A 15464-nucleotide genomic window follows, 5' to 3' on the forward strand; every position below is an offset into this window, starting at 1 on the left:
AAAGCTTCCCTTTCTATGGCACTCCACCTCTGTTGCCTGGGGAGTAGTCTCCTGCTAATGTAGACTACAGGCTGGTCTAGGCCCTCTTCGTTAAGTTGTGAGAGCACCACTCCCATACCATGCTCTGAAGCGTTGGTCTGCACGACAAATTCCTTGGAGAAGTCGGGTGCCTTGAGGACGGGCGCCGTGCACATGGCTGCCTTGAGGGCATCAAAAACCTTCTGGCAGGTCTCAGTCCAGATCACCTTCTTGGGCTGCTTCCTGGAAGTCAGCTCTGTCAAGGGGGCAACAATGGTGCCATAGCCCTTAACAAACCTCCTCTAATACCCGGTGAGAGCTAAGAAGGCTCTCACCTCCGCCTGGGTCTTGGGGGGCTCCCAAGCCTGAATGGTGTCAATTTTGGGCTGTAGGGGCGCCACCTGGCTGCTTCCTACCTGGTGTCCCAAGTACACCACAAAGCCCTTCCCGATCTGGCACTTACTAGCCTTGATCGTGAGGCCTGTCTTCTGCAGAGCCCTCAACACTCCCTTGAGATGTTGCAAGTGTTCTTCCCAGCTTGAACTGAACACTGCAGTGTCATCCAGGTAGGCGGCACTGAAATTCTCCAGTCCAGCCAACACCTAGTTCACCAACCTCTGAAAGGTGGCTGGGGCATTCTTCAAACCTAAGGGCATCCCCCGGAACTGATAAAGTCCTTCTGGGGTTGAAAATGCTGACCTCTCCTTGGCCCCATCGGTTAAGGCAATCTGCCAGTACCCAGATGTCAATTGAAACGTGCTGAGGAACCTGGCAGCTCCCAACCGATCAATGAGCCCATCAGCTCTGGGGATGGGGTGTGCGTCAGTCCTGGTGACAGCATTGAGCCCACGGTGGTCCACACAGAACCACAGTTCTGGAGTGGCACCGGGTGCAGCAGCCTTTGGGACCAAGACCACTGGGCTGGCCCAAGGACTGTTGGACGGCTCAATCACCTCTAACGCCAACATCTTAGAGACCTCCTCTTTGATGCTGGCCCTGACCCGGTCAGTCAACCTGTAAATCTTGTGTTTTACAGGAGGCTATCACCAGTGTCCACGTCATGGGTACACCAGTGAGTAACACCTGGGGTCAGAGAGAACAGTGGGGCGAACTGTCCCAACAACTGGCGACAGTACCCCTGCTGCTCTGGGGTCAGTGTAGGGGAGAGGATCACACCTTCCACTGACCCATTGTGCTCCTTGGTGGACAGGAGGTCAGGGAGCAGTTCACTCTCCTCTTCCACCCCATCATCTGTCGTCAAAAGCATGCTCACTTCGGACCCCTCAAAGTAGGGCTTGAGGCGGTTTACGTGGAGGACCCTCAAAGGGTTAGTTGGAGTCCGCAAATCCACCAGATAGGGGACATCACTTTTGCGCTCCACCACCTCAAACGGCCCAGTCCACTTGTCCTGCAAGGCACAAGGTTCAACTGGGGCCATGACCCACACTTTTTGCCCAAGTTGAAATTCGACCAGAGTTGCACTCTGGTCATACCACTTCTTAATTTCTTCCTTGCTTGATTCTCGGTTCACCTGAGCGAATTTCCTGAAGTGGGCACTTTGGTTTCTGAAGGCAAGCCTGTAACTAAACGCATCCTGAGGAGTTTTCCGGGGGACTGCTTTCCAGCCTTCCTTCACCAAACTCAGAGGTCCTCTCACAGGGTGACCATACAGAAGCTTAAAGGGACTGAACCCAAGAGACGTCTGTGGCATCTCCCTGAATGCAAAGAGAAGGCATGGCAAGAGGACGTCCCACTTACTCCTCATGGGTTCTGTTAGACCCTTAATCATGCCCTTCAAGGTCTGGTTGAATCTCTCCCCCAGATCGTTACCTGGGGGGTGGTAAGGAGTGGTGAACTTGTAGGTTACACCATACTCCTTCCACAGGGATGTCATGTACTTGAATATGAGATTGGTCCCCCTGTCAGAAACCACCTCTCTGGGGAACCCCACATGGGAAAAGATCCCCATTAACGGCCAACCCACCACTGGCGCCGTCGTTGTCCTGAGAGGGATTGCCTCCAGGTACCCGGTGGTATGGTCCACCAACACCAGGATGTACCTGTTGCCCATGGTTTGCTTGGGATCCAGTGGCCCCACAATGTCCATCCCTACCCTTTCAAAAGGTGTTCCAACAACTGGAAAAGGTTGGAGTGGAGCTTTGACCTTCCTCCCACTCTTACCACTTGCCTGGCAAGACCTGCAATGTCCATCCGACTGCCTTCGCATTTGGGGCCAAAAGAAGTGGGTGACAAGCCTGTCAAAGGTCTTGTCTCACCCCAAATGTCCTGCCAAAGGCACATAATGAGCCAGACCCAGTAGGAGGTCCTTAGGAGCGCTGGAGTACCACCAGCACACAGGCTGACCAGGCTCAGCAACCTTAAGCTCGCTATAATAGAGACCATTCTCCTAGTAGATCCAATGTGATCTGGACTCATCACCAGCTGCCTGGTCTGCAACCTGCTGCCGCAGACCCTCCAGAGAAAGACACTCTTTCTGCTCCCTGCAGAAGCCTTCCCTGGTGGGACCCCCTTCTTGCTGCCAATGGGTCAGCTCTGAGGTGTCCCCAGTTCAGCTACCTATTCCCCTGTAGATACCGGGACGTTCCCCTCAAGGTCCGCCTCCTCCCGGTCCGTGGGAACTTCAGGGGCCGGTTTCCCACGCCCCCTGCCCTTTCTCTTGGCAGGGACCTGGGCCACTGTTTCAGGCTCCAGGTCCTTCTGATCACCCTTTCTGGCCTGCCCACTCTGGCAAACCAAGCATCTCTAAGTGAGACCTGTGCTCAACGTCCTTCCATAAGGTCTCCTCCAGGTCGTTACTGAACAGACAATCTACAGGCATGGTAGGGCTCTCAACCACCCTCAGGGGACCTGAGACACCCCCCCCCCCATTCAAAGGGAACCTGCGCCACCATATGCTGGCGCTCTGAGTTGTCCACCACAACTACTTGGTGGAATGCCCCTGGGACTACCTGCTCTTCAGAGATCAGGTGACATCGAACTGAGGACACACTGGCTCCAGTATCTCTGAGAGCCTCTACCCTTTTCCTTTTGATGGTCACCCAGGTGCTGTATTTCTTTGTGTTAGGGGGCACCTGGTTTCCTTGCGAGTTCGATTTTTTGCGGGATCCCACCCTCCTGTGGGCACCCCTCCTCGCAAAGAGGCTACACTAGCCAACACCGAGGACTGTCCACAGGCGGGTGGCTGTGCCCTCTTGGGGACACAATTTGGGTCCCCCTTCAAGTGACCCACCTGGTCACATGCAAAACACTTGCGGGGGCCGGTCTCAGCAGGATTTTCTGAAGAGACCACTGCTTTCTTATCTCCTGGGGAATGGGAACCTTTACCATGGGTGATAGGTTAGGGCACTTTAGAGAACTCCTGTGCTTTACCCTTGTCCCCCCCCACACTTTTCTACTGAGGACCCTGCCCACCTTTGGCTGAGTCTCCCCCAAACGCTTTCTTGTGGACCCTGGTACTCACCCAGCAGTCCGCCTCCATAGCAATCTTCCTGGGGTCAGTTAGCTTACTATCAACCAAGTGCTGGCGGCCAGATCTTCAAAACATAGACTACACAAGTACTCCCATGCAATCAAATTGTAGAGCCCCTGAAAATCTGTTATATTACTGCCCTTCACCCAGCCATTCAGTGACCAGCAGAACAAATCTACACATTCCAACCAAGTGTTGCCATCTGACTTTTTAGTGGACCTAAACTAATCCCTGTACTTCACAGGAGTGAGTCGATACCTAGTGAGAAGAGCATCCTTCGTGCCAGCATAGGTGAGGTTCTGTCCCTTACCCAAAGTTATCAGGGTATCCCTAGCTTCTTCTGGAAAGAGAGGCCACAACCCTGCCCCCCAGTTCCTTTCAGGGACCTCATTCATTTGAATAGACGACTCCTTGAAATCACTTCTGTATGTCATCCCTATTCTTGTACTCTTTACCTACATTCTTGGGGATGTGCACAGTCCTATCTGCCTGCATTGAGGAGTTGCTGCCACAGTCCGTACTGGACTTGCTCCTCAATTCCAGCTCCTTGAGCCCACGCTCATGGTCTAGTACCATTCTTTGTGACTCCATACATAAATAAATAAATATTGAGGCTCTCAAGCTCCCATGTCTCCGAGCTTCCCTTCTGTCCTCCAGCTCCTCTGGGGACAAACCACTGCTACCTGGCTGGGAGGGACCCCCCCTCCCAACAGCATATCTACCGTAGGAGTAGTCTCCTTCACCTCCCCACTAAGATTCCAGACTGCTCGCTGGCATATCTGGCTGCTACCCAGGCCTTCAGCACCGTTTGTAGCTCCTCCTTCCTGGTGAGGGCTCTGACTTGGACCTTTAGGTTTTTACAAATAGCTTTCAACTCCTTGACGATGTAGGCTTCCAACCTGTCCTCCTCAAATCCTCAAAGGCCTCCTCTAGGGATGCAAGTGGAGGAGTGTGGCTCACTGATTAGAGCGGCAGACCCTGATGCAGAGGTCTGGCCCGGGACCAGGGTTCAATTCCCGACGCGGCAGGGTCCTGAGCCCAAAATGTCCACGGACTCGATAATTCTCGCCTCGGTGCCTATTCTAATCATGGGGTCCCACGCTGCAACTCTGGGCAATAGTTGCTTAATCTCCACTATGGCGGCCCACCCGCTGCGGGATGCCTGGCGTTCACCCTGGGGATACCCAGTAGGGGTTATCTCACAGGGAAAAGCCAGGACGGATTCCCAAGGCAAGCGCCTTGATGCCTTCGGGTGATACCTGCGCTATATAAGTCGCAATACATGCTGCTGTGTCAGGCATGATGCAGTAGGAAGTTAAAGTTCCAAAACAATAGGATCACAAAAATAGGCCAGCAAAAATGGAATGTGGCACGTTATGGTCTGCGATATGGTAGTAGTGCACACCAATCACTGTAAGTCAAATGCAAACACAAGTCCTATCCCCACCGCCAGCAACCAATGTTAGAAATGGGGGTCGGCGGGTATACCAATGCTGCGGCGTGTAGTGAGGCGGTGTGGAGTGCGGTGCCCACAGGTCGCGGTACGAGCAGTGGCTCGGTGGTGGCATCAGATAGCTGCGTCGGTGAGACCAGGGTCACGGTGCGACGTTGGGGCGGTGCCCTCTGCTGTGCCTTCAGGACATGGAGCCGGCAGCGGCATCGTAGATGGCGTTGGGTTGCTTTTTCTTCTGTTGCAGCACAAAACACACAGTCCCAAGTGCTGAGGGAAGAAGAACTTGAAGTCTTTGCTGTTCCTGAGACTTCTGAACCGGGGGCAAGCCCTACCTCAAACCCTTGGAGAAATTCAAAGAAAAGAAGTTGCAGAAAGTTCAAGTCCAGTCCTTTCACTACCCAAGGCAGAAGCAGCCACTGCAGGCCAACACAGCAAAGCACATAGCCAAGTGGTAGTTCCTCCTCACCACTTCTCCAGCTCTTCATCTTGGCAGTCTTCTTGGTCCAAAAGAGTTCTAAAGTTCAGGGGTTTGGGCCCCACTTTTTATAGCCCAAAATCCTTTGTCTTCTCAGGCAGAGAGCGTCTGTGCCCAGCCAGAACCAGTTCTGCCCTCTCTGGTGTGGCTTCCTGGCAGGAGGTGGAGACGGCATTGTCCGAGGCAGACCAGGCCCATTCAGGTGAAAGGAAATCTCTCCAACTCTAAATGCTGCCCAGGTCTATTCATCCCTTTCCTGACCCACCTAGACTATCTGGAGCCACAGCTCCTCCCCAGCCCCTGTCATCCAAAACCCAGAGAGTCAATCCAAAACCCCAGCAGAGGCCTACTGAATGGCTGAGCAAGAAAAGACCTACTTTCTAAAAGTAGTATTTTCAAACACAGAATGTAAAAATCACCTTTACTAAAAATGCATCTTTAGATACTGAGTTCAGGCATACTAAAGCTGTTATAAACAAACTCGCCATTCTGTCCGTTTGGGAGCAGGTAGCCTTGCAATAGTAAATAAACGAAATTGGCATTAATTCACTATCAGGACATGCCACACACACCAGGGCATGTCCTACCTCTCACATACACTGCATGCTGCCCACAGGGGTACCTTTGGCCTACCTTAGGGGTGACTGACAAGGAAAAAAATGGAGGTTAGGGCCTGGCAAGTGGGTGCACTTGGCAGGGAGACATGGCAGTTACAAACTGCACGCAGACTCTGCGGTGGCAGGTCTGAGTTACCTTTTTACCTACTACTTCTGTGGGTGGTAAAATCTGTGCTGCGAGCCCACTAGTAGCAATGGATTTACAGGCCCTGGCGCACTCAGTGCACTTTACTAGGGACTTACTAGTAAATCCAATATGCCAATCATGGAAACACCAATTCATAACACAATTTACAACAGGAGCACTTGCACTTTAACACTGAACAGCTGTGAGAAAGTGCGCAGAGACACTAAACCAGCAAAACAGAGTCAAAACCTGGAGGTCAGTAAGCAAAAAGACAGGGGAAACACGCCAAAAGATATCAAGTCTAACAGTCATTGTCACTGTGTGTGATAGCCATAGTGGTCTTAAATAAAGATTTGAGAGAATGCTTTATTGATGTGAGTTGGCCAAGGGCAGCGGGGTATTCATACATGTCAATTGTGAGTACATTCTCTGTTGTGCTTGATTGTTTGTGCCTGGGAGAGAGAGACTATACATCACAGGCTTCCATTGCTTCTTTTAACTGAGGGGGAGGAGGAGTGCCCTCTGCTGTATTTAGTGCACCCATTATTCCTGAAGCGCAGGACACTGGCTTTTGGTCTCCCCCCTGCCGTGGCTATGGAGGAGGGTGCCTCATACGAAGGTTGGGTGCAGTTTTGGACCTTCAGTTGCACTTGGTGGCAGTCAAGACCAACGCCTTGACAGAAGTGCTTCAGCTGGGAGTTGCCCCCTCCGAATCTTTACTCACATTTAATTAAGCCCTTAACAATGTTATACTCTGGCTGGTTGAAGCCCATCACTGGTCTCCTGTGCACAGGACAATTGCCCGCCGGCATCGCCCCACTCCAGGGGCCCCAGTTTCCTCACCCTGAACCCATCCCGAAGAACTGGTTCGTGATCCAAGCCTCCTCTTCCGGAGTCAAACCTTGTGCGTTCCCTACCACTCCACTAGATATGGAATCCAAGAGGCTGGATACCTTCGGTAAGAGGATGTTCTCTTCCACAAAGCTAGCACTGCAGTTGGTGAACACAGCGTGCCTCATAGGCCGATATACCCATAAGATCTGTGTCTTGGTTGCACATGTGCTGTCCATGGTCTCAGAGGAGACCCTAGCCATACTGTTGCAGGCAATTGCAGACGGCATAGACGTAGCGGAGTGGACCATCAGATGTGGACTAGATAAGGCCGACTCGCAAGGCAGAGTGCTTTTATTGTCGGTTGCTCTTAGGCGCTGCACCGGGTTGAGAACCAATGGCTTTTTGAGGATGTCCAAGCTTCGCTAATGGACATGCCCTTAGTTGGTTCCTCCCTTTTTGGTGAGAAGGGGGCCCCTTGCCAACCCCAGTCCACCAACCTCCCCCTTTGTGACTACAGAAGGGGCTTCCAACCACATTCATTCCTTCCCAGATGTCAAGGCCAACAGGCTTCCCAACCTTTTCGTGGCTGATGACGCAGTTCCCACAGACAACGTGGGACAACTACCCAGAGGTTGGGCCAGTCCACCACACCCCTGGCATCCGCAGACTTAAAGCCCCTTTAGTTTGCCCTGTTTCCACCACGGCATCCAATTGGGGGAGGATACGCCATCACCCACCCTACTGGCAGTCGATAACATCCGATAGATGAGTTTTTCCGATAGGCCAAAGGTACTACTCCATCCCCTTTCTGGACACACCTCCACCCATGCTGTCCACTTATGACTGGCTGACAGAGGACCATCTCTTTTTACTCCATCAGGAGTGTTGGCTCTCTTGCCAAGGGAGTAATCGAGAGGGTGTCAGCATCAGAAGTTGGTGTGGTTGCCGCTCCCACTACTTCCTGGTGCCCAAGAGGGTCAGAGGCCTTTGTCGTATCCTAGACCTGGGAGAGGTGGAGATCAGAGAACTCTAGTCTCCAACAGATTCCGGGTTTCACATCAGCCTGCTGGAGCTCCGGCCGATTCGTTTGGCATTGAAAGGGGAAGGCTGGTGCAGGTGTTCTCAGACAACACCACGACCATGTGATACTACAAAAAACGGGGCAAGGTAGTTTCATGGACCCTTGTCATCATGGCCCTTCATCTCTAGACTTGGATTGAATATCAGGGCATTTCCCTGGTGGATCAACACCTGACCACCAGGGCGGACAAACTTGGCTGTCAGTGCCTAGCGAAACACAAATGACGTCTCCATCCGGAGGTGGTGAAAGGGCCTTCAAGAGTAAGGAGAGCCTAGGTTAGATCTGTTCACCACCGCCGAGAGCGCGCAATGCCAGCAGTTTTGCATGCAGGAGTTTCCAAGGCTGCTTTTGCTTAAAGATGCTTGTTGTCTCGAGTGGAGCTTCAGCCTCCTTTACGTCTTTCCGCTAATACCACTCCTGCCCTGAGTGCCCAAGAAGATCAGGAATGACCGGGCCAAAGTTATTCTTGTGGCTCCAGATTGGGTACTGAGAGTCTGTTATCCTGAGCTATTGAGCATGGGCATTGGTCCTCCGGTCAGGCTGGCCTCTTCATGAAGATCTTCTGTCGCAGCAACAGGGGACTGTTCTACACCCTAACCTGATCAACCCTCAGACAGTTGACAGCCTTCGACCTTCCCCCTGAAGTCTGTGATGTTATTCTGGCAGCCAGGAGTCCCTCCACAAAGACGGTACACACCTGCCTCTGGGACAAATTTGTGGCTTGGTGTGGATATAGGAACATCAACCGTCTTTCTGAACCACTTTGTCAAGTTCTACTGTTTGTTCTCTCTTTGTCCAGCAGGGCTTTGCTCTGGGCACTGTTAAGGGCTATTTATCAGCCATTTCTCCATTTTTACAGTTGGCGTCCCAACCTTTGTTTAAGTCACCTGTTGTGAAGTGTTTCCCCAAAGGACCACAACAAGTTTCCTTCCAGGTCATTTAGCATGCCCCAATGGGACTTAAATTTAGTTCTGACCTTTCTGATGGGTATTCTCTTCGAGCTGCTGCACAGTTGTCCACTCCGGTTGCTAACCATCTTGATGGCTTTCCTTGTGACCACAACAACGACCAGGAGGGTCAGCGAACTTCAGGCACTTTTTGTGCAGCCTCATTATATCACCTTTTATCTAGACGAGCTGGTTCTTCGAACATGTGCCTCTTTTCTTCCAAATGGTGTGACACCCTTGCACTCAGGCCAACACAACACCTTGCCTACCTTCTTTGCTCTACCTCATCCTTATAAGGAAAAGGAGAGACTCCACTGTCTGGACCCAACAAGAGCGTTGTCGTTCCACATTGATCAAACTAAAGAGTTCTGGGTGGATGATCAACTCTTCGTAGGGTATGTTGGAGCTAAGGAAAGGGCTGTGCAGAAACAAACTATCTCATGATGGATAGTGCTCCAAATAGAACTCTGCTACACATTGGCCAAGAAGCAATCTCCTGAGGGCATGCGTGCTCATTCCACCAGTGCTAAGGCTGTGGCCACGGTGTTAGCTCATGGAGTCACTGTCCTAGACATCAGTCAGGCAGCTACATGGGCATCTCTGCACACGTTTACCAAACACTACTGCTTGGACAGTCTTGTCTATCATGACGGGCTCTGTACCCTTTCAATTACGCAGGACTCTTTAGTCTGAATCTATTTCGCAGACTCACCTCCAGGGAGGCATTGCTTGGGTATCTATTTTGAGGTAAGGAATTCTGCGGCTAGAAGTCTCTATCAGATAAACAAGTTACTTACCTTATGTAACACTTTATCTGGTAGAGTCTATCGCGCTGCAGATTCCGTACTGACCCTCCATCCTCCTCACTCTGCAAACTGATTATAGTGTGAGGGTCAATCTTATAAGGGCTTTTTGAAATTCACACGTTATCAGTGTTCCTGTTGGCTCCGTGCTCCTGGAGTGAAAAGCTGTGAAAAGAAACTGACGTCAGCGCACAAGGGTGGCGCATATATAGGTACCATGCACATCACTTCCGGTCCAGACAAAGCAGAGCTCAACTACGCCACCTACCAGCATGCAGGAGTACTGCTAGAGAAATTCTAGATTCAGTTTGACAACTGGGAAAATTCTGAAATAAGGAATCTGCGGCTAGACAGAGTATCTACCAGATAAGGCATTACCGAAGGTAAGTACCTTGTTCGACATGTTCTTGCCAGTTTAATAGTTTGTGAATGGTTACGCCAGGATAGGATCAGTTTGAACAATATCAATTAGTGAGGCCACCTACTTCCATTTAAGTTGTTTAAATGACCGACCAAAAGTAATTATTTTAGTAAGATTCACCAGTAAGCCATTGTTTCTATTATACATTCATTCGATCCAGTTGGTGTTGAAGAACAAGCTAGGTTATCGAAAATATAAGAGGTTGCCTGTGTAGGTTAGGTAACTAATTTCGTGGTGAATCAATTTTGGGGCTAGTCCCTCCAAAACAAATCAAGAAATTCTGGTAAATCTGCAATGTATCAGGAAAATAATTATGGGGCAATGATACAACCCTGTTTTAATCATCCATTGTAAGTTGGTATTTTGGGGGTTAGGCCAGCCTCATTTGACAGTTTTGCCTGCATCCAGGTATTTTTGTGTAGTTAAATGCAAAAGGGTGTTATCAATCCCCCAACGATTTCAAGTTTGCCAAAGACAGTTTCATTTAACTTCATCACCTCTTCTATGTCAGTGACTTCCAGTGCTGTTAATTTTACCAATGCAGTAGTTATACCTCTTGACCGCATCAATAACACCATCACACTAGAAGGAAATGTCAGGACAAGTGATACAAGGTTACCAACATTGAATTTACCTACTAATACCACCACTTATGTTTTGGTTCCTTTTCTGGGAAGAGGTAAACTAGAGTATTATTGTAAACTGAAGAACAAATTCAAATGCATGGTTTTCCCTCCTTGTATAACTAGATAGTTTTAACAGGTGTATCTCGCGGGTATGTCAATCGATTAAACAAGACCCAGGAGAATGTATTGTAATCCTTTTCAGTCTTTAATATAGTCCTTGAATCCTGCTCGTTCTAGGAACCAAGATCAGGCCTGTTCCTTTAGGTTACTTTTATAAACCTATATGTTATCTATACCCATTGCCACTCTCGTCCAAACAATTCCCTAAAGTTAACATGCATAGTTATCAACAAATACCCATCTATAAACCTTTTACCAATCTGGAATCGCAGAATGTCTTAAATTGACTCCCACAAGAGCCTGCCAAGAACCTTTCTACTGTGTCCAGCCTAACTGGGGTTTGCAGAGCTAGGTGGCTACTTTCTTGCCATAATATGCAACTCAGTTATCTATCAATGTTTATAATTCTCAATTTGTATTAATAAGCTGGGGTAGGGACATCCATTTTTTATAGTCTACTTTTACAATAACAATTTTGTCACAAAAAATTCTAATAACTTCAGTGATCTGTTTAATTATTTGGACTCCATTTTCGTATCCACATTCATTTTTCTACTATAACGTGTTCTAAAATTCTAGCTGGTGGCTTTGCTGCTAATTTGAGACAAAATTAATTTGATGATCATTCCAGTATGCTTGCCAACAAAATGGAATTCGCTGTTATTACTGGCAAACAGGATTGTAAAAGACCTTGTTTACTAGTTTTGATCTCAGAGAAATTTGATTGATGCACTGTGGGCATCTGACCTAGACAACAGTTCTCACCCTACCTTTACAAGTAGGGTTTGTTCTAGCATTATTGATGATATTTTTGTTTCTAACGATTTAGCGAATTGTTTTTCATCTTTTTCTGTGCATCCATAGGGATACAGTGAGCACAATCCCCTGCTTTTTTCTTTTTCTCATACCCTACCTTGACTGCATAGAAGAGTTCTGGGTGGACGATCAACTCTTCATGGGGTATGTCGGAGCCAAGTAAGGGAAGGTGGTGCAGAAATGGGCCATCTCGCGATGAATAGTACGTTGCATCAAAATATGCTACAAATTTACCAATAAGCAACACCGTGAGGTCTTGTGTGATCACTTTACCACAGCCAAGGCTGTGACCACTGCGTTAGCTTGGGGAGTTCCTGTCCTGGATCTCTGTCGGGCAGCAACATAGGCTTCATTGCATACTTTTACGAAGCAATACTGCCTGGACAGTCAGGCCTGGTGTGGCGGTCACTTTGCACGTTCAGTACTACGGGCTTTTTAGTCTAATCCGTATCACAGCCCTACCACCGGGGAGGTATTTCTTGGGTAACTATTTTGAGTTAGGAGTCTGTGGCTAGAAGTCTCTATCAGATGAGCAAGTTACTTACCTTCGATAATTCCTTATCTGGTAAACTCTATCTAGCTACAGATTCCTTACGATGCTCCATGCTGTGCTAACGTATTTAATGTGCAAAAGGGATCACCCTTCTAAGGGCCCTAGCTTCACAGACCAGTGGTTAGTATTCCACGTGGCTCCGCGCTTCTGATGTGGAAAGTCACAGAAAGAAACTGACGTCAGCATGCTGACATTTCAGGTGTGGACTATGCCGCATGGAGCCTAACAGCGCCGCCTACTGGTGCACGTGGGTACTGCTTATCAAAACTTTATGGATCCAGTCTGACGCCTGGAAAATATTCTATGGTGAGGAATGTGCGACTTGTTAAAGTCTCTACCAGATAAGGCGTTATTAAAGGTAAGCAACTTATTCTTTTGTGCTCTTCGGCATTCATAATGATTGCAAATTACTGTTATACGTGAAAAGAGAAGTTGAGCTAAATGGTCTAAGGAGTTTCCTCCGATGTGAGATTTGTTGAACTAAGAGACAGGAGGGGAGCTAAACTGGAACTAAATGCTCTGGGCTGATAGTTGCTACACAGTTTTTGTTGAAAGGAGGGTCCTGTATCTTTGATTGGTGCAGTGATCTATGCAGAGAGTTCTAAATATCTGACCTCTGGGAGCCATGGTAGGAAGTGAAGTGCAGGATAAATTTGTGACCAGATGTTAAGGATGATCTTATAGCTGCATTCTGGGCTTGTAATCACTCAGTGGGTTACCGCTAGCGCAGTTTAGATGGGAGAATACTAGACTGATGGTGGCGTGTACCTTTTCCTGCAACTCCAAGAGGGGAGTGTTTAGCTTGGGCATCGCATGTAGAATTATCCATTCGTGACATAGCCTCAGTTGAGGCACAAGGGCGAGGTTTGCATCCACAATCACACAGAAGATCCCAACATGATGTTTTAGGTTAATTTACCGACGGTAGTGGTGGTCTTAATGGTAGCCAATCACTCTTTATATGTAATGAGAATTGAAAAACAATATTGGTGCCCCTCGAGGTTAAGAACATACACCCCACTACCTCAGGTGTCAGTCCCCTGTGGTTCAACTGAACCCAGTGTAAATGTCAAACATGAGAATAAACCTCAGCACTCTTATCAGTTCAATATTAATTCATGGATAGTTCTCCTATTTCTACGCAGATCAATTTAGACAAAAAACTGTGTTTAACTTGCTATTCAATTTAATACATATATGAAACATACAGATTTGGCAATGAATTCAGAAGCAAAAAATTACAGTAACATTATATTCCAAAGATGGAGGGAATAGTGCAGTAATCCTCTTGTTGAGCGTTGGATCGGCAGCCCATCCAACGCTCGACAGTGGAAGAGGTGTGGCGCCGCGGCCAGGGCGACTGACGCTGGAATCTGGGGACCACGGTTCGATCCCCGGCTCCGGCGGCAGGTTAGCCCAGCACCATGTGACTCTGGGCAATAGCTCGCTTAATCTTCCCGACGGCCCCCCAGCGCCTAGAGACCCTTACGGGTGATTGTGCGCTTTACAAATGTGGACTTTTACTTTACTTTTACAGGAGGAGACTGTTTTTTGTCTAAATTGATCTGCGTAGGAATAGGAGAACTATCCATGAATTAATATTGAACTGACTAGAGTGCCGAGGTTTAGTCTCATGTTTGACATGATGTTTTAGGTGGTGGGCCCAGCTGCTTCCGATGTGATTCCTGGCTTGCCCTCAAGTTGAACTCCACTCCCTTGTCCTTCCTCCATAAGCATGCCCTACCCTTCCACAAGTACCGTACGTGACCCAACATCCCTTTCCAGCCCACGGTGTGCTCTTCGAGCTGCTGTGGCGCCTGAATTGCCTCCTCCACAAGGTTGGGGACCCCCAGTGTAGCGGAGAGGGAGAACCTTGGGAAGTCCCACTAACACCACCGAAAGACACTTCAGTGCTATTCCAATGGCAAATTGTACACTATACTAATACAAATTAGTAATAATAATTTAGTGGTATTGATTTCATTATCCTCCAAAGGGTAAAATGCCGAGTCTTAACCCTTCCCATCTAGGAACCAGTGACCGATTCTTCACACGTCTGCATAGTGTGTGCTCAGTTGACCGAGGGGATTAAATACATTGTCAATGGCATGTCTTGACATTTTGAGCATTGATTTAATTAAGTGGCGCAGTAACTGCAAGTATAAAGCTCAGTCTGCACGCTCGCTGGTGAATGAATTTTTACGCAAATTGCTCAGTGTACATTGCTTTGTGGTAAATGAATGTATTGTGTGACACCACATTCAGGTCTCTAGAACTGATATATCTGGGGTTTATCGTGATGCCGTTTTCTGAACTGCGCAGCACAGAAGTTGTCAGCATTTCTTTTTTGCATCTTCAGCCCGTGCATTATACTTGTAAAATGTGCGAGTTGTGCACGCACTGAGGACAGTGTTTCCGAGCTTCGCTGCCACAAAACCATGCTCTCACTTGGAGAGTAAGGGGCAGATTTACAAGCCCCTTGTGCCACTTTTGCGTCACTTTTAACATGGGAAAAGTGACGCAAAAGTGGAGCAAGGGGCTTGTAAATCTGCCCCAAAGAGTTTAGTGAATGAATGCACTGAAGAGTGAAGGCGTGAAACAGAAACTCCAACACTTTGTGCGCCGGCAGAGCGCGGACTGCACCAACCACGAGACAGTCCCTGTTTCCGCAGTGTGTACAAAGCGCACGCGTTACTTTTCGACTTCATTTCCTGTATTTTTCTCTTGCAGTCGGACATGTACAGCGTGGGCATAGTTCTGCTGGAGCTATTTCAGCCTTTCGGCACAGAGATGGAACGGAACGAGGTGCTGACCGCCTTGAGAAACGGCCAGGTCCCTGCTGCTTTTAACGAGAAGTGGCCGGTTCAAAGCAAGTATGTCAAATTGTTGACAAGCACAGCATCTTCCCAGAGACCATCAGCAGCCCACCTTCTGGAAAGTGAACTATTTCATGACACTGAAAATGTAAGTTGGCCGTTCAGTGGGCCGTTGTCCCACTGCACAATCCGATCAAGTTCACTCATTTGATCAGCAGCACTTCTATAAACTTTTTAGATATTTGCATTGAAAAGACAGGTAACAGA

At 48.6% G+C, this 15464-nt stretch overlaps 1 protein-coding gene across 2 annotated transcripts in view; it reads left to right on the forward strand.

The window, feature by feature from the left end:
* The window catches only part of EIF2AK1 (eukaryotic translation initiation factor 2 alpha kinase 1), a 270439-nt gene that overhangs the window by 240542 nt on the left and 14433 nt on the right, over positions 1–15464 (forward strand). For both annotated transcript variants that reach the window (XR_013602088.1, XM_078665149.1), the window contains one exon: positions 15112–15345. Coding sequence is in view for 1 of the 2 variants with exons in the window: in XM_078665149.1 (XP_078521275.1) it covers positions 15112–15345 (234 nt within the window). In the remaining variant the exon portion in view is untranslated. The remainder of the gene's footprint in view (positions 1–15111; positions 15346–15464) is intronic.

The sequence above is a fragment of the Lissotriton helveticus genome, chromosome 10 (assembly GCF_964261635.1).
Source record: "Lissotriton helveticus chromosome 10, aLisHel1.1, whole genome shotgun sequence".
Classification (NCBI taxonomy): Eukaryota; Metazoa; Chordata; class Amphibia; order Caudata; family Salamandridae; genus Lissotriton; species Lissotriton helveticus.